Source organism: Trichosurus vulpecula, chromosome 6, assembly GCF_011100635.1.
Source record: "Trichosurus vulpecula isolate mTriVul1 chromosome 6, mTriVul1.pri, whole genome shotgun sequence".
Lineage (NCBI taxonomy): Eukaryota > Metazoa > Chordata > Mammalia > Diprotodontia > Phalangeridae > Trichosurus > Trichosurus vulpecula.
In genome coordinates this window covers 72,122,730-72,146,054 of record NC_050578.1, presented here as the reverse complement: position 1 = coordinate 72,146,054, position 23,325 = coordinate 72,122,730, and the positions used below count along the sequence as shown (strand labels likewise).

Sequence of the window (23,325 nt, the reverse complement as noted above, 5' to 3'; positions counted from 1 at the left end):
CCTCTGATTCAGGATGGGGCTGACCTTGACTTTTGGGGTTTGTCTCTTAGGTACTGACTTTGTTTACTTTCTCATTATGACTTTGTAAGTTGGTCTGCTGTTGACTGCTCTCTTTTTCGTAATTCACTTTGACAAAGTCTTCCCACCTTTCTCTGAACTTTTCATATTCCCCATCCATGATGGTGTAGTAATATTCCCTTGCATTGCCAAAACTCACTCATCCATTCCCTGATTGTTAGTCATTTATTTGTTTTCTAACTCTTAGTTATCATCAACAATGCTACTCTGAACATTTCTGTATATTTGGACCTTCTTTCCTGTCTTACCTTCTTGGGGTGTAATCTTAAAATTTGAATCTTTGGGTCAAATGGCATGCATGATTTATTAATTTTCTTTGCCTAATTCCAAAATGGTTGAGACAGTTAACAGCTTCAGGACAGTGGCAGCAGCCACTGTTGTCTCCACGTTCATGTGACAATATTCCTAAACGTTGCGTGTGACAATTCTTAGCCCTGGTTGAGAGAAACAGATTATAGAGGAGGAGAAAGACTTTCTCTTTTCGCATCTATAAAAATAAAGACATAAAGTTGTTGACTTTTTAAATGTTAAACTGAAATTGTTATCTTAAGGACCCACCCATTACTTCCTTATTTTCTTTCAGTTAAATTCTCATCTGGGGTGAGACAAAATTGAGAACATTAATTTAAAATAATAATATCTAACTTTATATAACACTTTTAAAGTTTTGGAAACTGTTTTACGTATATTTTCTCCAGCAACCTTGTGAGGTATAGGTGCTATCATCATCCTTTTCATTTATTTATTTGTTTATCCATCCACTCATCTATTTATTCATTCATTCATTCGTTCATTTATTTATTTATTTTTGCATCTTAGGAAACTGAGGCTGAGAGTGAATAAATTACTCGCTCAGGGTTACTCACACATTTTGTAATTTTCTGTGGCAGGATCTCACCACAGATAGTCCTGACTCCAACTTTAGTACTTTACCCACTGTGGTACTTTGTACCTCCAGCAAGATAAATTTCTATTGGATTCATTCCTAGGAAAGTGAACAAATCCAAATCAGTATCAACCTTCAGTAATATTTACCAATTTGAAGTAATTTACTAGAAGTGATTGAAGCAGCAAAGGGGAACAGATGGTTTGAAAAGGTTGAAGAAGCTGCTTGTCCCAGCCACATTTGTGTTTAGGAAACAATCGTCTGGATATGCAGCCTGAGGGCACGTTGATTTCCAGAGGTAACAGTACTGTTTGTTTAGAGCTCACAGGGATTTTGGGGGTTATCTCCAACCCCCTTGTTTTACAGATTGGGAAATTGAGACCTAGGAAGTGAAGTGACACAGGGGGGAAGTGTCAGGGGCAGGATTCGCACCTGAGTCCTCCCCTTCCCAGTACAGCCTTCTTTCTACTCCTGTTAAAAGTAGTAGAGGAAGGCCTCAGTGCACTGTGAGAGCCCTCTCTGGAGTACAGGAAATCACAGGAAGTCTTGGATTCTGGGGGTATGATCATGCTGATGATCTCAGAAGTCCATCAAAGTAATATCAGAGAACAAACAAACCCAGATTCGATGCGGTGGGCAGATTGGCACCAAGCCTGCAGCACTTGGGAGTTCTTTGCAGCTTCGTTCTTCTCACCTTCTCTCCCTCCACGTATGTGTGGGTCCATAGGAAGGGGCAGCAGTGTCAGGGGTGGCATTTAGAATGCTTTTCCAAACTACAGTGTGAACTCAGGAAAAACTCGGTTCTCAGTGCTACTGGGTAGTTTTAAAATGTGTTAGTATAAGCAAATGTGTTGCAGCAAATAGTGCCATTTTCATTAAATGTACTTCTTTAATATGAGGGATGTAGCTACTTTTCCTCTCCCTTAAGAAGGGACATTTCTTTCAAATTGTTTTTAAAATATTTAGTAAATAATTGAGCCTTCACCCATTAAGGTCATTGTGCTGCATCAGATTATGAGGTAGTGGTGCTAACCTTGGTTCTCAAAGCTTCTGCCAGCACAGTGTACTCTGACACGGTTGATCCTATGATGTTATAGGCATTGTTAGCATGGCCTAGGCAAAGTCTGTGGTTGTCTGTCAGTCTGTCCTCCAAGGACTAGCTTAGCTGAATGCAATAGTCTTAACCTTACGAGGTTGAGCAAGAAGTGATTTTGTTTTTCCCCTTTGGCCAGAGTGATTCATAGAGACCATTTCCTAAGGTATTAATTAGGAGGGATGTCATCTGTGCTGGTGGAGGAAGTAACCACAGCAATGAAATCCCAGGCCCTTGAAACTTTGAGGTGAGTGATAGTGTAGGGAGAGGGAAAGAGTATGTCAGAGACAGAGAGCTAGCAATGATAGCAGAGCAAACAGACTACAGTTACTTCATTATTTTAAAGATACTTTACATTATGCAAGTACTCGGGCAGTATTAATAAATAGATTGTGTCAGAATGAATGCCATGTCGGTTGCAACTATATTTTACCTGTTTTAAAAAAAATTATTAACCATAATATTTGATATCTGAAGACATGCATATTGGGTCACCTGTAAATTTTGAGTGTGGTCATCATAAAGTTCATCAGTTCTCCTTTCCCCAAATCTTCCTTTCCTGTCACTGTGGAAAGCACCACCCTCCTCCCAGGCTCAGGGTCTCCTTATCATTCTTGATTTTATTCCTCTGCGACACCCACCCCAAATATCCAATCCACTGTTAAGTCTTTTCTGCCATCCCAGCATCTCTCATGTAGCTTCTGCCTAGTACAGGCCCCCATCCCTTTCATGCCTAGACTACTGCAGTATCCGGGTGTTGGTCTCCCTCCTTCTCTCATGCTTTATCCTGCTCTAGGCACAATACAACCCAGCTACACAGGCCTGCTTACTGTTCTTTACACATGACAGCTCCCGGCACCATATCTTTTCAGTGGCGCCTCCTGTGCTGTCCGTGTTTCTCTTTATCTCTGCCTGCTGGCTTCCTTCAAGACAAAGCTCAGTTTCCACCCTCTGTAGGAGGCCTTTCCTAGTCCCCCTACCCTCCCCACTGCTTGTCCTACCTTCCATTTATAATGTATATAACTTGGATGTGCATAGTTATTTGCATGTTGTCTTCCACCATTAGAAAGTGAGGTCTTTGAAACCAGGGACCTTGTTTTTGCATTTCTTCTATCCCCAGCTCAAGTACTTAATAAATGTGTGTTAACTGACTGACTTTTTCCTACTTCTTATCTCCCAAACTAATGCCTATTCTTCTTCTTCTTTTGTATTTATTTAGTACTTTTCCCCAGTTACATGTAAAAACAATTTTTAACATTTGTTTTTAAAACTTTGAGTTCTACATTCTATCCCTTCCTCCCCGCCCCCCAATTGGGAAGGCAAGCAATTTGATACATGTTATACATGTGTAGTCATGCAAAACATATCCATAATAGTCATGTTGTGAAAGAAAACTTAGACAAAAAAACCTCAAGAAAAATAAAGTAAAAAAAAAAGTATGCTTCAGTCTGTATTCGGATACCATTAGTTCATTCTCTGAGGTTGGATAGCATTTTTCATCATGTGTCCTTCAAATTGTCTTGGATCATTGCATTAATGAGAATAGCTAAGTCATTCCCAGCTGATCATCTTACAATATTGCTGTTACTTTGTACACAGTACATTTCACTTTGCATCAGCCAATGTAAATCTTTCCAGGTTCCTCTGAGAGTATCCTGCTCATCATTTCTTACAACACAATAGCATTCCATCACAATCACATAATAAAACTTGTTCAGCCATTCCCAATTGATGGACATCCCCTCAATTTCTAATTCTTTACCCCCAGAAAAGAGCTGCTATCAATATTTTTGTACATATAGGTCCGTTTCCTTTTTGTTTTTTGTCTCTTTGGGGTTCAACTCCCATTCTTAGCTTCACTGTTTCCATTAGCAGCACTACCTGTCTCCTAATCTCTCAGGCTAGAAATTTCCACTTAACCGTTGATTTCTCCTTCTCCTTTATTTAAAGTGTTCATTTGCTTGCATTGTTATACAAATTTTCCCTGCCATATCTGCCTTGAATCTGTCTCCTTCACATTTCTGCTGCCACATCTTAGTTCAAACCCTCATAGCCTTCATTGGATAATTACATTACTCTCAATTCCTGTCCTTGTCTTGATTCTCTCTTCTTTCAGTTCATCCTGCACACAATTGCTGGATTATTCTTGTATAGAAGCTTCCTCTGCTAAAAATACTGAGTAGTTTCCAGTTTAGTCTATCTTCTTGCATCCATGTTTCTCAGCCAGACATTCAGTCTTCCATAATAAACGCTCTATTTTCAATCTTATACCCTATTAGGCACATATATGTATCCTATGCTGTAGCCAAAAGCATTTTTTTTCTGCTATTCTCCAAGTAACATGTTATGCCCTTCTGTGTCTGCCTTTTTTCATATTCTTCTGCCCTTACTCCCATTGCCATCTATCAAAATGCAGTGCATCTTTTTAAGAGACTTTTCTGAAACCCCCAAACCAGATGTGAGTTCTTTATCCTCTAGACCTCTTGGACACTTGTGTATGTATATATTTTTTACTTGCACACAGACTGCTTTTCTAGTTGCTTCCTTGTCTTACTTAGTACTGAACTTAGAATCAGAGAGCCCTGAGCTCAAATCCCACCAAAGACTTATTTGACTATGGAAAATCCTGTAACCTGTCATGTCCTCTGTTTTCTCATCGGTGAAATGGTGCTAATAATACATCACAAGATTGTTGGGAGAATCCAGTGGAATACTGTGTAAAGTGTTTTGCACACCCCAAAGTGCTATCTATATAATATATATCTATTATTATCTGACCAGCTAGTGCCTTGAATACAAGGAATTGTTTTATCTTTCTTTAGGTGTTCAGTCAATGTTTGTTGAATTGAAACTAGAAGGAGAATTCCTTAATTCATCACACCATATTGCTCCTTTTCATTTCTGTGTTTCATGGCATTGTTTTTATATTTTTGTAGGCCCTCCTCTCAGTTCTACGAGAGAGTCATCGCACAAGAACAGTTTTTAGGAAAGTCGGAGGATTTGTCTACATTACGTCTTTGCTTGTTGCCATGGAAAGATCCTTGAGCTGTCCACCCAAAAATGGCTGGGAAAAAGTGAATCAGAATCAAGTCTTTGAACTTCTCCACACTGTCTTCTGCACATTGACTGCAGCAATGCGTTATGAACCAGCTAATTCTCATTTCTTCAAAACAGAGATCCAGTATGAGAAACTGGCAGATGCTGTCCGATTTCTTGGTTGCTTTTCAGACTTAAGGAAGATAAGCCCCTTAAATGTTTTCCCCTCAAATACCCAACCATTTCAGCGACTTCTGGAAGATGACTTAACATCTATGGACTCTGTCTCACCTACATTACGGCACTGCAGTAAACTCTTTATTTACCTCTACAAAGTAGCCACAGATTCCTTCGATAGGTAAGGGTCTACTTTTTTTCTCTGAATTCAACTGTTGGGAGTGCATGGTCTCAGTAAATTTTGATATGTTTAAGCAATCACCATTTATTTTAATCTTTTTAGGATTTATATCCCACCTACTTTCAAAAGACAGACCAACTTCGCAGTCTACCTTTCTGGTAAATGTCCCTGGTGTTTTGATGTCACTTGGTATCCAGTTTACATAGTCAGAGTGCCCCTTACTCCTCTATGGGTGCAGATCACAGCCTTTCCACCTACAGGCAGTTTCAAGAACTTCACCTGGGAGCCAGCCTTCTTCTGGGGAGCTTCTCAGAAGCTAGTGAGGGTGCTCCCACAGCAGCCACACACATGTTCTCTGACACCTCTGGAGCTTAAAGCCTCTGTCACTTGTATTATGGGAGATTTTACTTGTTCACCTAGTTTCCAAGGGCTCAATCTTCCTTCTGTGATCATTATGGGGCATCACATTAGGAGTTTAATTGAGGGTCAATTAAAAAAAATCCCAAACTATCTGATTATCCTAGTGTGATATCCATAAACCCAGTTAGGTATAAGTTAATAACATTGCACTTCCAAGAACTATTAGATGTTATGTGCTCTAACTATATCATTTACAATTAGATTTTTAATTCCTTTATTCTCATAAGAAAGGATGCACCTGGAGGGCCATGGGTGTGAAACATTACATAGATTGTCAGATTTTTCTGATAGGTTGGTTGATTTTATGCAACTTTAAAAAAAAAAGGGCCTTTATTATAAGCATTGGGTCTCTAGGAGAGGGGGTTGGGCAAGAGGATACAATGAGCAATATAGTGGATGAGAAAACAAAAGATAAGAAAACTATTTTAAAAAGAATTACACCTGAGCTTAATAGTTCTGATCACCAGATGGAAAATGACCATCTTCATAAAAATTGTTCTTGATAACTTCTTTTTTGTTTTAATATCTTATTAAAATGGGATGTTAAATGCCTGTTATGTATGAAAAAATTTGAAAAATTATACCAAAAATATGTGTTTAGAGAAGAATGTTAACTTTAAAGGTTCTATGGCTAAGGATTGTAATAAGAGAAAGTTTAACTATATAATACTTAAAAACATCTCAGTTCTTAATTTATCTCTTTAATTAAGATTTCCTAAAAATAGCATAAAAGGAATGACATTGCTACTTTTTCTAATTATTATTACCATCTGCCTAATGGTTATTATGGTTTTATTTGGCAAAATAAAGGAGTTGTTTCATTATTTTTTACATAATCAGTACCAGATAACCTTGATAAATGTCCTCAATTTTGAACATTTGTTTGTTAGGTAATTTTCAAGTTACAGTTTCTATTGGAAACTGTAATGGCTTTTTTAATATTAATTCACTCTTGAAGCCTTCCCAAGTACTAAGATATAATTGAGCCTTTAAAGTGTTTAAATAGATGTATATGTGAATAACCCAGATATAGTATAATTGCCGTATCGGTTTTTCATTTCTTTTTCTAAAAAAAATCGAGAAATGCCTTTAACGAAAAAGGGCTTGAATAAAATATATTTTTGAAAAAATAATTGGTATATAATTGACTTTGTGTTTAGAACACTATAATCCCATCATCCATGCAGGGTTGTAGTTCATTCATGTTCAGATTTGACCTTTTTTTTTTCTTGGGGTTTTTTTTTTGTCTCCTTGATAAAATTCCTCATTTATTAGCATGGTTTGGCAAAAGGAAATTTTAGGCATAATGTATTATTGTATAGTAAGTAGAGAGCTGGCTACAAAGGAAAACCTCTAATACTTTAAATTGCATGTAATGTGCCAACTCATTTGGTAAAAAGATCTTTACTAGGAGCCCTCACATATGTATTCATAATAGCAAATGGAAAATATGGTAGGTAAAGTGGAATTGCTTTGTGGAACAAACATCTGTGCCATGCATGCCTTCCTTTTCCATGTGATGTGTGTATTATAGTAATGTTCTTTGTCATTCTCGTTGGATATAAAAAGTGGATTTGATTAAGCTTTTACTGGTATTCTTGTACAACTAACTAACCTCAGACTTCTTCTGCCATTTCCTAACCCCCTAAACCCCGATGTCTGTTTTGTTACCTGTAGTCATGCAGAACAGATCCCTCCTTGCCTGACAAATGAATCTTCTCTCCCCTCTCCTTGGGGTACGCCAGCTGTGTCCAGGAAAAGGTACTGACCCTCTAAGAGAAGGGAGCCTCCCTCGGCTCCTTTTCCTTGTTCCTTTTTGTGTTTGTGTGATCTGGTTTTGTCTTACCTCTTACTGCTTTGGGGTCTGAAGAACGTGCCTCTTCTCTCCTTTTTTGTCTCTTAAATTCTTTGCTGCTTTTTCACTTGTAAGACCAGTGGTTTTACAGTTTTACAGGTTTCTCTTGTACTTCTGAAATAGAAGTGTGATATATAGCTCCAGTGAAATGCACAGTCATTTGTAAATACATAGAATTATTTAGACAAATTTGTATTTTATTTTTTGAACAGCTGTGTTTTGTTTGAAGTGAATGAGGAATTGGAACTTAGCGTCCATTTGAATTATTAAAACCTTACTTAATGCCTCCCTTTCTCCCCCCTTTCTTTGAAAATATGCTCTGTATATGGATGTACCAGAGACACTAAATGTGGGGTGGGAGGGGGAGATGGTCATGCCTTGGTTGTTTCAAATTATTAACAAACAGAAATTTTAATGTAGACATTTAATCAATTAGGCTCAATCAGCTTTGCTGTATTTTGCAATCAGAAGGTTTGTTAGTCAAAAATCTGTGAAAAATGAACAAAAGCTGTCCAAATCTTGAGGTCAGTTTCTGAGATGAGTTCAGTTCTTTACTTTCTAGCCCCGTCCTTTCTGATATCTTTGTTTGAACTATTAGTCAAAATTGTATACAAAACTGGAAAACTAAGTTGAAGGATAAATGAGTAATTAATTAAAAGTATATTTGAAGCATATTTGAGGCAGCTAGATGGCACAATGGATAGAGTGCCAGGCCTGGAGTCAGGAAGACTCATCTTCCTGAGTTCAAATCTAGTCTCAGACACTTACTAGCTGTGTGACCCTGCACAAGTCACTTACCCCTGTTTGCCTCTGTTTCCTCATCTGCAAAATGGACTACAGAAAAAAAAATGTCAAAACACTCCAGTATCTTTGTCACTAGAACCCCAAATGAGGTCATGAAAAGTTGGACACAACTAAAAAAATGACAGAAATATTTGAATCCTACTATGAAAAAGGAAAAAAAACAAACTCTACAATCTTTACAATTTAATCATAGAAATACCCTGCTTTCTTCGTGTTGCAGGTTAAGCTTCCCAAGTTTTAATGACATTATTTTTACAGGAAAAGAAATGCTATTCTTTCCAGGAATCTTGGGGCTGTGTTTACTGTTCATTCTCATTTATTATTCTTCCCAAGCATTATAGTATGAGATCAGCTGGAAAGAGTGAGTCTTTGTGTTCTGGCCCTTGAGTCTAAAGTAAAATAAAATTTAAAAAAAATTGAGTCAAGTTTATGACACCTAAGTGATCTTCTGTTATTATAATGGAAGATTAGGAGAAGAAAGCCATATTAATGGAGGCTAGTGTTTTGCTTGTTTGTTGACTATTGCCAATATGGATAATGCTTTTCAATTTTTCATTTTGATGCTTTCTCTCAGTCTTTGTTTTATTCCTTTCTATTGGCATGTATCAGAAAACAGGGATGACCGAATGAAAATATAGCCATCATAAGCTCAGTTAGTGAGTAGGAACTATGTAATACTTATGCTTCTTTATATGTTTTGAGAGGCAGTGTGGTATAGGAGATGGCACCCCACACAATACTGCCTCCCTCTCCCCCACTCCAGTCCCTAACATAGCTTGCTCTTTACATGTGAGTGAAGCCTTAAAATTACTAGATCATGTCTTCTGTTCAGTGCCCCCTTTCCCTATCTGAGAACTCAGCTTCCTTAGCCATCACTGTAATTTTTGTTGCATTCCTTTTTTTCCAATGGCTTTCTCTTCTTTTTAGCAAGTCCCAGCCCACGGTATTTTAGCTAGGTCTAATCACACCTAGTTCCTAGTTCCAGTGCCTGGAACTTTGTCACTTTCCATCCCAAGCAAGAGTCAAGGAAGAAGCAGTCTTTGTGGCTTTCTTTCAGTCATCAGGCATATTATCTGACTTGACATTCTTGGACAAGGGCTCTATTCTTGCCTAGGCTTGCTTCTCATACTCTTGCCCAATCTCTGGCCATCAGAATAGCTGTATGGTATGCTATTGTCATGCCCTCAGTATTCTAACTCAGCCATACTAGTAGATATTTCCTGCTGCTGGGCCTTACTTAGGATGTGCTTTGCCTTGTGTCTGGAATGATTTCCCCACTCATCTCTGCCTACTAAAATCCTTCCCCTTCTAAGCCCACTTAGCTGGTCAGTCAGCAAAGTGTTGAGACTACTTTTTCCTCCCTCTCTCCTTCCCCCTAAATGAACAAACAAATATCCTTTTTATCACTATGGGTCCAGTTTGACTGTACCAAAAAGTATGTAACAGGGAGGCTGGAAAGGTAGGTTGAAGGTAAGTTTTGAAGGGCTTTAGGTGCAAATAAATACATTTATATTTGATCCTACAGGCAATGGGGAGCAACTGGAGTTGAGCATATCTGTGCTTTAGAAATATCATTTTGGTAATAGTGTGCAGGAAAGCTTCGTGTTCAGAGACCACTGCCTTCATGAAGATTGTCCTCATCCCCATAGCTGTTCCTGATTTTTCTTTCCTCACATATCTCATATAACAATGGTCAGATCTTTCCTATTTATTTGTTTTATTTTATCTGTATATTTGTATTACCTCTCTGCTAGATTATTAGTTTTGTTTCTATCTTTATTAGTCTTTGTGTCTCAGTACTTTACAAAGTGTGATACATTTTAAAAACTATTTGATAAATTGAATTATTCATCATTCTCTTTTTCAGTCTATTGTTTTACATGACTTAGGGCTTCCTTTAACAAATGGCTTATCTCCTGGTTAAAGGACTGTACTTGCTGAAGGTGTGGTGTAGAAGGGATTCTTTTTCGGACATGGGTTGGAGTAGATGGCTGCTATCCTTCCTTCCATTTCTGAAATGTTCTGAGAGATGGCCTCAGAATAAGCAGGACCCAGGTTTAGTTTTTGACTCTGGCACTTGGTAGTTCTGTGAGCCTGGTGAATCACAGAGCCTCTCTCACTTTGGATTCCACATGTGGAATGAGGAGTGAGAATACCGGGCACCCTCATCTGCTCAGTGGTTCTTCTGACATTCCAGCGAAACAGTGTGTGTTGAGTACTCGGAAAATGAGATATGAGTTATTAGGAGAGGCAGAAAGGTGTGCTCTGGACAGCTTGGGTATGGAGTCAGGAGGACAGGTGGGATTTGGAACCTGAATTAGACATCTGTCCCTGACCATATGACTTCATTTTAGTTTCAGTGCCATCATCTAAAGATAATCATCTGTATAGCATTTACCACACTGGGCTTTTCTGTTATCAAATGAAATCATGGATGTAAAGCACTTTGTCAACCTTAGAGCACTATTTGACATCAGCTGTCTTATTATTTATAGTGCTATATGTGTTCCTAGAGATGTTATGATTTCATTTAACTAACAACATCAATTTTTGTTTAAGTGTTGATCGATTTTGACTTTATATTATCTTCATTTTAAAATGCATCTCTACCCACCCCTCCTCTACACTGAGCCATGTCTTGTCAAAAAAAGAGGTGGGGAAAGGGAGTTCAGTAAAACTACCCATCATATCAATACCAGCATATTGAGGCTTTCTTTCTTAGATTTTTTTCTGAGACTTACATCTCAGGAAGCTCAGGCCTCTTGTCTAGACTACATTATAGGTTGGAATAATCTTGCAAAATTTTTTATTTGTTTTAAGGTGATAGTGAAGCTTCTCTGTGCAGTTAAAAAAAAACCACAAATTGAAATCCTTTGTCTGAGTTCAGCAACCTTAATTGAATTGACTTAAAGTACTTTATCTAGTGGGTGTTCTTTTCTTACCATGAATGATAATAACAATGTTTATTTTTATAATTGCAAGTAAAGTGTACAAGAGGGTTTTATCTTTCCCATCTTTTGAGTAGTAGTTACCTTTAAAGAATTATTTGCACCTAGAGTGAATGTCCTAGATTAAAATGTTCTGATAGAGCTGTGGTCTGTAAAATTGTATAGTTTGATACCAAGGACTTTTAAATTTATGGTTACTTTTGATTGAACTGTAAGACTGATAACATACTTTAATTGAAGAAAATACTGTAGTGGACTACATTTTCAGTGAAATTTAATAATTAAACTTCTTTTCATCAGAGAAAGATAATGTCTTATTCCTACCTGTAAATGGTTTATTTAATTCCGCTAGTGAAAATTGAAGCTTATCACATACAGGGTTGGAGTACCTCTCTTCTCTCTTCAACACTTTCATTGACCAAAGACAGCATTGCTTGCATCCTGAACAGAACAGGGTCCAAACTAATACCATCTTGTGGCTACTAAATTACTTAGGATTATAGATTTAGAGATTGAAGGAACCTTGGAGGGTATTTAGTTCAAGCCTCTCATTTTACAGATGACAACACTGAGGACAAGGGAGGGTAAGTGACTTTCCCCAGGTCCCGCAGATAGTAAACCTCAGAAGCAGGATTTGAACCTAGGACTCCTAATTCAAGAGCCAAGGTTCCTTCTACTGCACTCACACTGCCCCTTTTAGTACAGTTTTGCTCCCAGCATGCAAATTTCTCCTAAGCAGAAGAATCTCCTGGGACACCAAGAAGTTATTTCTCCTTGTAACAACTAGTATGTGTCTGAGGTGGGATTTGAACACAGATCTTACTGTCTCTTCAGTTCACTGTAAATACCATGCTGTTTCACATTCAACAGAAGTTATAATATGTGCATATATATATGTATGTAGTATGTATATGTGTAATATTTTTATTTGACAGAATTTAGAAAGGAAAGCTTTTTTAATCTCTAGTCATTATGTCAAAACATTTTATCATTGTTTTAGGCTTGTTTTTAATATCAATTTTAGTCAGACTATCTTCAGAATGTTAGTAGATGAAGTCTGTTTAAGATTTCTGGAAATATCACTTGTTTTAGAACACGTTATTCTCATTTCCAGAGATGGGAGACCTACCTTCCTAATGATAAATTGTCGTATATCTCCTTTAGTATTGCTTCAGTCACATTAACCATGTGGGGAAGTTCATACTTTGAGTGTGTGGTATTTGTTAAGCATCAGTTTTTCTAAGAACTAGAAAGGAAAAAAAACCTTGCAAATATTACCCTAGAAATACTAAAATTTGTGACCTTTTTAAATGCCATATCCTTTTTTAAGGGGAGAGTGAATTAATAACTTTACTTGACTTTATTCATTCAGACTGACCAGGAAAAAATTGAGCAGAAAGGTCCCTTCTGGCAATACTGGGCCTGGGAGACAAAGGTTGCAAATTTGTTGGAGCATTCTGTATATTCTGATTAGGTTACTTCTGATAGAATAAAGACAAATTCCATCTTTTATGTTTAGGGTAGAAGGTGATGATGTGATGTTGAGCAATTTCAAAGCTTATTCTCTAATGAGTTTGGAAGTAAGGCAATTTTTAAAGAGATTGCTGAAAAATCAGGAGGAAAAAGCTGCACATTTATTGGGGTGTTGGGGTAACAGAGGCAAACATGAACTTATCTTTGAGAAAAGAAGTTTATTTATAATATTTGAAGTAATAGTACTAATTTTTTTAGTATTTCTAAAAGAAAGACTACTTTCATGGAACAGTTAAAACACTAGTTCTATCTCAGCTAACAAATCATTGAATTCACAGCATCATTTAATCTGCAACTGTCTTGTGAGGGGAGTGTGATTTCAAGCAGTTAATTCCAAGAAAGAGTCATTAGAAGAGGGAGCACTGCTAATGCTTCAGACTCAAGTAATCATTTCTCTTTCCATCCCATTGCCTTAAGATACTACCTGTTTCTTAGTGCCAAAATACTGAATCAGTAGGAAACATAGAAATCTCAAATTTCAGAAGCACAGTATTAAATTATATTGGTTATTGGAAGGAGAAGCACATGGCCAGAGAGAAAACTGCACTAAAAACATTTGGTCAGGCTGCATTAGTGTAAGTTATTTCTCTAACGTGAGTGCCATTAGATAGCAGCTTCCAAGTAGAAAATAGGGTGCGTGCAAGAAGGGTGACAGCTCTTGGCCAAGTTTTTGATGTACCCCAAGATGAAGCTCCTAGCTCCCAGAATATCACCATCATTGAGCACTTTTAGATTGACTAACTTTTGGTTGCCTTTGGGTACCTAGTAGACTGATACAGAGCATGAAAAGAAAAATTCTCGTTTTAGTAATTGGTTTAACTTCCTCCTCCCATCAAACTTTATCAGAGCTTCCAACAAGCGTTTATTAGCATGAGTGTTGAATCATTTTGTTTTCATCTCTTGCTCTTGACCCATAACACAACTACAGTAGGAAAAGTGAATGGAAAAATGAGTGTCTAAAAGATTCACTAATTGGGTTCATATTCCTGAATAATTGAAAGTTAATGATAAATATTTTAATGCAATAGCCTTAAGAGATGACATCACCCAGCTCTGAAGTATAGATTTTTTTTCTTTTTGAATAACAGTATATAAAAGAAAAAAGTAAAAAATAGACAAGTTTTTATTGTAGGTAGACATGAAATTCTTCTTCCTTCTTGTTCCATAGGCATGCATATCATTCTGTTTCAACGCCCTCTGGGTACCCTTCCAAAAATGTTGCTGATGTGAAACAACAGCCAGCAGCTTCATCCCTGCAGAGTTCTGATGCCGTTGTCATCCATCCTGGAGCCATGCTTGCCATGCTGGACCTCTTATCCTCTGTTGGCTCAACATCACAGCCAGAAGTAAGGATGTGTTTTCATATATTTAATTAATCAGGTGGAATGGGTATTGAGGGTTAGGGCTGGTAGGGTGAAGTGGAAAGTGGCCAAGAGGGTGATGAGTCGACATTTATTAATCGCCATCTTTCCCTGCTTGCCTTTCTAAGGTAATGCTTACACTATGTGCCTGATAGTCCTGTATGTTGATAGATAACCATGGAAGCAAACTGCAGACATTTTTTCATGCATATAAGATGGATCCACATGTGTACTTGGTGGCTAGCTTAGTACCCAAGATACAAGATACATGGAGACTCTTCTTTCTTATACTACACAATTTTTCCTTTCTGCGTAACAAGATATTTTCCAAGATGAAATCTTTGCCATGCTTTCATCGTCTGCATTCTGTTAGGCATCTACCTTCTTTTATGGAGAATGATCCATTGTCTTGTCATTGTTACGCATGTTGCTTATCAATAGCTTTTTTTAAATTTTTCTTGACTCCTTCCATAAGGAAATGAGTAGGAAGCTTCTTAAATTTTGATGTTTTTGTTCCTTTGCATTGAAGAAAAGGCCTTTTCTGCAGTGTGCCATAATTATCAATTTTGTGGATAATATCAAAGAATTGTAACCATATGACAGACATTCTCCCTAACAGTTGTATTTTATAAGACTATTCTACATTTCTTAAATATAGCATAGATCTTTATACTCCCAACTGTGAATCACATTGGACACTATGAGTAATTGTGGAAGCTCCTTGGAAATCCTATTTAGTAGTAAATGGAATCAAAAAGAAATGTGATGACTATATTCTATAACCCGGACTAATTCTGTTTTCTCTTTTGTTTATATGGACCTTGAGATATTGCTCATATTGTGAGATTCCAGTGTAACCGTGGACTGACATTGATCCCAAAAGGTTGGGCCACCCTTTCTCACAGAGAGTGTCTAAGCTTTAGGCTATGCATTAACTAGATTCACTTCTAGGAGAGCCTGTCATCTAAAAAAAGGAGATGCGCCATTTTCTCATACTATCTCTCTATATTCTCTTACTTCAGAGCTCCAGAGGTAATAATTTAAAACTTAGATTAGGCTCAGTTCTAAGGGAATGGAATGCACTCACCCAGAAAAATAGAGGCTAATAGCAGAATGGATAAAAAAAAACCAGGATCCTACCATATGTTGTTTGCAAGAAACAAATTTGAAATGGAGAAATACACACAGGGTTAGGGTAAGGGGCTGGAGCAGAATCTATCATGCTTTAGCTGACGCAAAGAAAACAGAGGTAGCAGTCATGATCTCAATCATAGATCTAATTAAAAGTGATAAAGAAGGAAACTATATTTTGTTGAAAGGCTCCATAAACAATGAAATCATTAGTAGTAAACATGTATGCACTAAATGGTATAGCGTCTAAATTTTTGAAGGAGAAGTTGAATGAGTTAGAGGAAGAAATAGATGATAAAACTATACTAGTGGGGGAACCCTAATTTTCCTCTCTCAGAACTAGATAATTCTAACCAAAAAATAAATAAGAAAGAAGTTAAGGAAGTGAAGAAAATTTTGGAAAAGTTAGATATGAGAGATCTCTGGAGAAAATTGAATGGAAATAGAAAGGAATGTATACCTTTTCCTCAGTAGTACATGGCACCTGTACAAAATTTGGCTGTGTATTTGGACATAAAAACCTCACAACCCAATGCAGAAAAGCAAAAATAGTAAATGCCTCCTTTTCAGATCATAATGCAATAAAATTGCATTCAATAATGATCAAAAGAAAGAGAGATTAAACATTAATTGGGAAATTAAATAATCTAATCCTAAGAAATAAATGAGTCAAAGAACAAATCATAGAAACAATAATTTCATTAAAGAAAATGACAAGGCAACAGTTATGGGATGCAGCCAAAATGGTACTTGGAGAAAATTTATATATCTAATTGCTTACATCAATCAAATAGAGAAAAAGCAGATCAATGAATTAAAAAAATAGAAAAAGAATAAATTAAACATCCCCAATTAAACACCAAATTGGAGATCGTAAAAATGAAATGAGAGATTAATAAAACTGAAAGTAAGAAGGAAGAAAGTAAGAAAGTAAATAAGCAAGCAAGAAAGAAAACTAACAACTAACTGAAAGTAAGAACTAATAAATAAAACTAGAAGCTGATTTTATGAAAGAACCAATAAGCTAGATAAACAATTGGTTAATTTGATTAAAAAAGGAAACAAAGAAAACCAAATTACTAGTATAAAAAATGAAAAGGGAGAATTTACCGCCAATGAAGAGGAAATTAAGACAGTTATTAGGAGCTATTTTTCCCAATTACATGCCAGTAAATTTGACAATCTAAATGAAATGGGTGAATGTCTACAAAAATATAAATTACCCAGATTAACAGAAGAAGAAATAAAATATTTATATAACCCAATATTAGAGAAAGAAATTGAACAAGCCATCAGTGAACTTCCTCAGAAAAAAAATTCCCAGGACCAGATGGGTTCATAAGCAAATGCTACTGAACATTTAAAGAACAGACCATTTGGAAAAATAGACAAAGAAGGAGTCCTACCAAATTCCTTTTATAACACAGATAATGTGCTGATACCCAAACCAGGAAGAACCGAAACAGAGAAAGAAAATTACAGACAAATTTCCCTGATGAATATTGATGCAAAAATTTCAAATAAAATACTAACAAAGAGATTACAGCAATATATCACAAGAATCATACGTTATGACCAGATGGAATTTATACTAAGAATGCAGGGTCGGTTCAATATTAGAAAAACTATCAGTATAATTGACCATATAAATAACAACACCAACAGCAACCATATGATTATCTCAGTAGATGCAGAAAAAGCCTTTAAAAGAATACGGCACTCCTTCCTATTAGAAACACTACAGAGCATAGGAATACATGGAGCTTTCCTTAAAATGATAAGTAATATTTATCTGAAACCATCAGCAACCATTATCTGTAATGGGGATAAACTAGAAGCCTTCCCAATACAATCAAGGTGAAGCAAGGATGCCCATTATTACCTCTATTATTTAATAGCGTACTAGAAATGTTGGCTATAATAATAGGAGAATTAAAAGAAATTAAAGGAATTAGAAGAGGTAGTGAGGAACCAAAAACTATCACTCTTTGCAGATGATATGATATTCGAATATCCTGCAGAATCAACTTAAAATCTACTTGAAATTATTAACAACTTTAGCAAAATTGCAGGATACAAAATAAACCCACATAAATCATAAACATTTCTATTTATTGTCAACATAGTCCAACCGTGAGAGATAGCAAGAGAAATTCCATTAAAATAATTGTAGATAATATAAAATACTTGGGAGTCCCTGCCAAGACAAACCTAGGAACTAAATGAACACACACAAAAAAACACTTTTCACATAAATAAAGTCAGATGTAAACAATTGAGAAATATTAATTGCTCATGGGTAGGCCAAGCCAACATGATAAAAATGACAATTCTACCTAAATTAAACTTTTCAGTGCCATCAAAGTATCAAACAAAATTATTTTATAGAGCTAGAAAAAATAATAAAATTCATTTGGAAGAACAAATGCTTAAGGATATTAGGGGAATCAATGAAAAAAAATGCAAAAGAAGGTAGTCTAGCCATACCAGATCTCAAACTGTATTATAAAGTGGTAATTATTAAAACAATTTAGTACTGGCTAAGACATAGAGTGCTGGATCAGTGGAATAGATTAGGTACAAATTGCATTATAGTAAATGACCATAATAATCTAGTATATGATAAACCCAGAGATCCAGGCTTTTGGAATAAAAACTCATTGTTTGACAAAAACTGCTGGGAAAATTGGAACACAATATGACAGAAACTAGGTATAGACCAACATCTCACACCACATACCAAGATAAGATCAAAATGGGTACATGATTTTTACATAAAGGGTGATAGCATAAGCAAATTAAGAGAGCATGGAATAGTTTATCTGTCAGATTTATGGATAAGGGAAGAATTTAGGACCAATTAAGATATAGTGAGCATTACAAAATGTAAAATAGATAATTTTTATTATATAAAATTAAAGAGTTTTTGCATAAATGAAACCAAAGCAACCAAAATATGGGGAAAGCAGAAAACTGGGGGAAAAAATGTAAGAAGTTTCTCTGATAAAGGCCTCATTTCTCGCATATATGGAGAATTGAGTCAAATTTATAAAAATACAAGCCATTTCCCAATTGATAAATGGCCAAAGGATATGAACAGGCAGTTTTCAGATAAAGAAATCAAAACTTTCTGTAGTCACATGAAAAAAATACTCTAAATCAGGGCATCTTAAACTTTTTTCACTTGTGACCCATTCAGCACTTCTTAAACTGTGGGTATGGGGTGGCAACCCATAGTTTAAGAAAAGCTGCTCTAAATCACTCTTAATCAGAGAAATGTAAATTAAAACAACTCTGAGGTACGATCTCATGCCCATCAGAGTGGCTAATATGACAAATGTTGGAGGAGATATGGGAAAACTGGGACATTACTGCATTGTTGGTGGAGTTGTGAATTGATCCAACCATTCTGGAGAGCAATTTGGAACTATGCCCAAAGCAATACCACTGCTAGGTCTATATCCAAAAGACAAAAAAACAAAACAAAACTGAAAAGGACCTATTTGTACAAAAATATTTATAACAGCTCTTTTTGTGGTGGCTAAGAATTAGAAATCAAATTAGAGAATGGCTAAACAAGCTGTGGTATGTGATTGTAATGGAATATTATTGTTCTGTAAGAAATGACAAGCAGGATGATTTCAGAAAGACTCACATGAACTGATGCACAGTGAAGTGAATATCCAAGAGAACATTGTACACTGTAACAGCAATATTGTACAACGATCAACTGTGAATGATTTAGCTATTCTCAGCAATACAGTGATCCAAGACAACCCCAAAGGACTAATGCTGAAGCATACTCTCTACCTCCAGAGAAAGGACTGATATTGATTGAATGTAGACCAAAGCATGTTATTTTTTGCTTTTCCTTTTTTTTCTTTTATTTGATCTTTTTATATAAAATGACTAATATGGAAATGTTTTACATAATCGCACATGTATAAACTATATCTGATTGCTTACTGTTCTGGGAGAGTGGAGGGAGGGAAGAAAGGATAGAATACGGAACCCAAAACTAAGAAATGTTAAGGAAAAAGAATGGATATTGCTTCAAGTAAATATACAAAAGTTTTAGCTCTTAAAGAATACACTTCAGTGACTGGAAGGTCTTGCAGCAGCTGTTGATGTCAGGAAATATGATCATTAAAGTCCACAGTGAAACAGGATCAGTCCCATTGAAGCCCAAAGTAGTGTTTGGTTGAAAATGAAGAACAACGCCAAGAAATGACGAACTGTTGTTACAGCCTAAAAACCAGCAAAGAACTTCAGAGGTACCTAGAAATTGAAGGTTCTGTTGTTGATCCCTCTACATTGTGATGTGGGCTTCTTGAAGTTTGACAAAACAAGACCAGCAAAACAATAGCTAATTTTCTATGAAGAAAAAAATCATGTCATTGGCAAGACGATACAAACTCTGGAATACTTATGATTGCAAAAATTTTTATTGATGAAATTCACGTTTTCATCCAGAACTATGCCAAAACTTGGCCAAAACCAAATCCAAGTGAGCTTATAAGAACTAGGCATTTTCTTTCTTTTTTTTTTTAATCATCATTTATTTATTTAATATTTTTAGTTTTTAGCATTAATTTTCACAAGAGTTTGAATTACAAATTTTCTCCCCATTTCTACCCTCCTCTCCCCCCACTCCAAGATGGCATGTATTCTGATTGCCCAATTCCACAGTAAGCCCTCCCTTCTGTCACCCCACTCCCCCCATCCCCTTTTCCCTTACTTTCTTGTAGGGCAAGATAAATTTCTATGCCCCATTGCCTGTGTATCTTGTTTTCTAGTTGCATGCAAAAACTTTTTTTTTGAGCATCTTCTTTTAAAACTTTGAGTTCCAAATTCTCTCCTCTCTTCCCTCCCCACCCACCCTCCCTAAGAAGGCAAGCAATTCAACATAGGCCCCATGTATATCATTATGCAAAACCCTTCCACAATACTCATATTGTGAAAGACTAACTATATTTTGCTCCTTCCTATCCTATCTCCCTTTATCTAATTTTCTCCTTGACTCTGTCCCTTTTCAAAAGTATTTACTTTTGATTACCTCCCCCTCCTGCCCATCTGCCCTCCCTTCTATCATGCCCCCTTTTTTATCTCCTTCCTCCTTCTTTCCTGTGGGGTAAGATACCCAATTGAGTGTGTATGTTATTCCCTCCTCAGGTCAAATCTGATGAGAGCAAGATTCACTCATTCCCCCTCACCTGCCCCCTCTTCCCTCCCAACAGAAGTACTTTTTCTTGCCACTTTTATGTGAGATAATTTACCCCATTCTGTCTCTCCCTTTCTCCCTCTCTCATCCCTTAATTTGATTTTATTTTTTTAGATATCATGCCTTCATATTCAACTCATCCTGTGCCCTCTGTCTATATATATGTGTATATATATACACACATATATATGTACACGCATATATATGTACGTGTGTGTGTGTGTGTGTATATATGCATGTATGTATGTATATGTATATTCCCTTCAGCTGCCCTGATACTGAGGTCTCATGAATTAAACACATCATCTTTCCATGTAGGAATGTAAACAAGACAGTTCAACTTTATTAAGTCCCCTTGTGATTTCTTGTTCTTGTTTACTTTTTCATGCTTCTCTTGATTCTTGTGTTTGAATGCCAGATTTTCTATTCAGCTCTGGTCTTTTCACTGAGAAAGCTTGAAAGTCCTCTGTTTTATTGAAAGTCCATATTTTGCCTTGGGGCATGATACTCAGTTTTGCTGGGTAGGTGATTCTTGGTTTTAATCCTAGCTCCATTGACCTCCAGAATATCATATTCAAGCCCTTCAATTCCTTAATGTAGAAGCTGCTAGATCTTGTGTTATTCTGATTGTGTTTCCACAATACTCAAATTGTTTCTTTCTGGCTGCTTGCAGTATTTTCTCCTTGATCTGGGAGCTCTGGAATTTGGTGACAATATTCCCAGGAGTTTTCTTTTTGGGATCTTTTTGAGGAGGCAGTTGGTGGATTCTTTCAATTTCTGTTTTGCCCTCTGGTTCTAAAATATCAGAGCAGTTCTCCTTGATAATTTCTTGAAAGATGATATCTAGGCTCTTTTTTTGAGCATGGATTTCAGGTAGTCCAATAATTTTGAAATTATCTCTCCTGGATCTATTTTCCAGGTCAGTAATTTTTCCAATGAGATATTTGACATTGTCTTCCATTTTTTCATTCCTTTGGTTCTGTTTTATAATATCTTGATTTCTCATAAAGTCACTAGCTTCCACTTGCTCCAATCTAATTTTTAAGGTAGCATTTCCTTCAGTGGTCTTTTGGACCTCCTTTTCCACTTGGCTAATTCTGCCTTTCAAGGCATTCTTCTCCTCATTGGCTTTTTGGGAGCTCTTTTGCCATTTGAGTTAGTCTATTTTTTAAGGTGTTGTTTTCTTCAGTATTTTTTTGGGTCTCCTTTAGCAAGTCATTGACTTGTTTTTCATGGTTTTCTCACATTCTCATTTCTCTTCCCAATTTTTCCTCTACTTCTCTTACTTGCTTTTCCAATCCTTCTTGAGCTCTTCCATGGCCTGAGACCAGTTCGTGTTTTTCTTGGAGGCTTTTGATGTAGGCTCTTTGAGTTTGTTGACTTGTCACCAAAAAAGGATTCTAAAGTCTGAGTCTGAATCTGAGTCCGTTTTTGCTTCCTGTTCATGTTCCCAGCCAACTACTTGACCCTTGAGTTTTTCGTCAGGGTGTGACTGCTTGTAGAGTAGAGAGTACTTTGTCCCAAGCTTGAGGGGCTGCGCTGTTGTTTTCAGAGCTACACACCAAGCTCTGCCACACCAGTGTTCCTCCTCCCCCAAGAACCAACAGCCAACCCGGACTGGACTCGGATGTAAGCTGGCTCTGCACTCCTGCTCTGATCTGCCACTTAATTCCTCCCACCAGGTGGGCCTGGTGCTTGCAGCAGTTGCAGCTGTAGTTCTGTAGCTACACCACCTTTGGTGCCCTGGGGGTGGAAGCCGAACTGGGAACTCCTTTCACTCTGTCCCCAGCAGCTTTTCCCACTAACCTTCTCTATTGTCTTTGGTGTTTGTGGATTGAGAAGTCTGGTAACTGCCACAACTCACTGATTCAGGGTGTTGGGGCGTGTTCTGCCCTGCTCCCCGTGTGGTTGGTCTGGGCGCAGCCCACATGCTGGGCTCTGCTCTGCTCCCAGCTCCGTGCGCGATAGACCTTACCCAGCGACCATCCAGGCTGTCCTGGGCTGGAGCCCTGCTTCCCTATGCTATTTCATGGGTTTTGCAGTTCTAGAATTTGTTCAGAGCCATTTTTTATTGGTGTTTGGAGGGTGCTGGGGGAGAGCCCTAGGCAAGTCCCTGCTTTCTAGCCACCATTATGGCTCTGCCCCGAACTCCATTTTTCTGATGCACTCAGAACTAGGCATTTTCTTCAGACTGTGTTTTATGTTTTTGTTGTTACTGTCTTAAACTTCTAGTCCTCCTTGGAATTCCTTTCTCCTTTGAATGATGAACTCTGATAAATAGGTTGATATACTGAGAAGCATAATTATTGTAGAATTACAAAAATTCTTAAATGAGCTGCTTTAGTGTGACATCTAAGCATTCCATACAACATGAAAGGTTAAGAAGTTTACCCAAGATTCTGATAAGAATGTTTTAATGTCCTTGGAAATCATCTGGTTTTGCCTCATTGAAAACCTATGGGTGATAATCAAGGCTGGCTTGGAAAAAGGGGCAATTCTTCAAAGGTACACTTTTAAAAGTGTGTGCCTGTATTTTTCTTAATGAAAAATTAAAGAATATGTGCCAAAATCTTTAACTTAATGCCATGTGTATGTGTAAAA

At 36.9% G+C, this 23,325-nt stretch overlaps 1 protein-coding gene across 2 annotated transcripts in view; it reads left to right on the top strand.

The window, feature by feature from the left end:
* The window catches only part of WDFY3 (WD repeat and FYVE domain containing 3), a 316,638-nt gene that overhangs the window by 139,038 nt on the left and 154,275 nt on the right, over positions 1-23,325 (top strand). For both annotated transcript variants that reach the window (XM_036763543.1, XM_036763542.1), the window contains 3 exons: positions 4,994-5,451; positions 7,549-7,632; positions 14,180-14,357. In XM_036763543.1, coding sequence (XP_036619438.1) covers positions 4,994-5,451; positions 7,549-7,632; positions 14,180-14,357 — 720 coding nt within the window. The remainder of the gene's footprint in view (positions 1-4,993; positions 5,452-7,548; positions 7,633-14,179; positions 14,358-23,325) is intronic.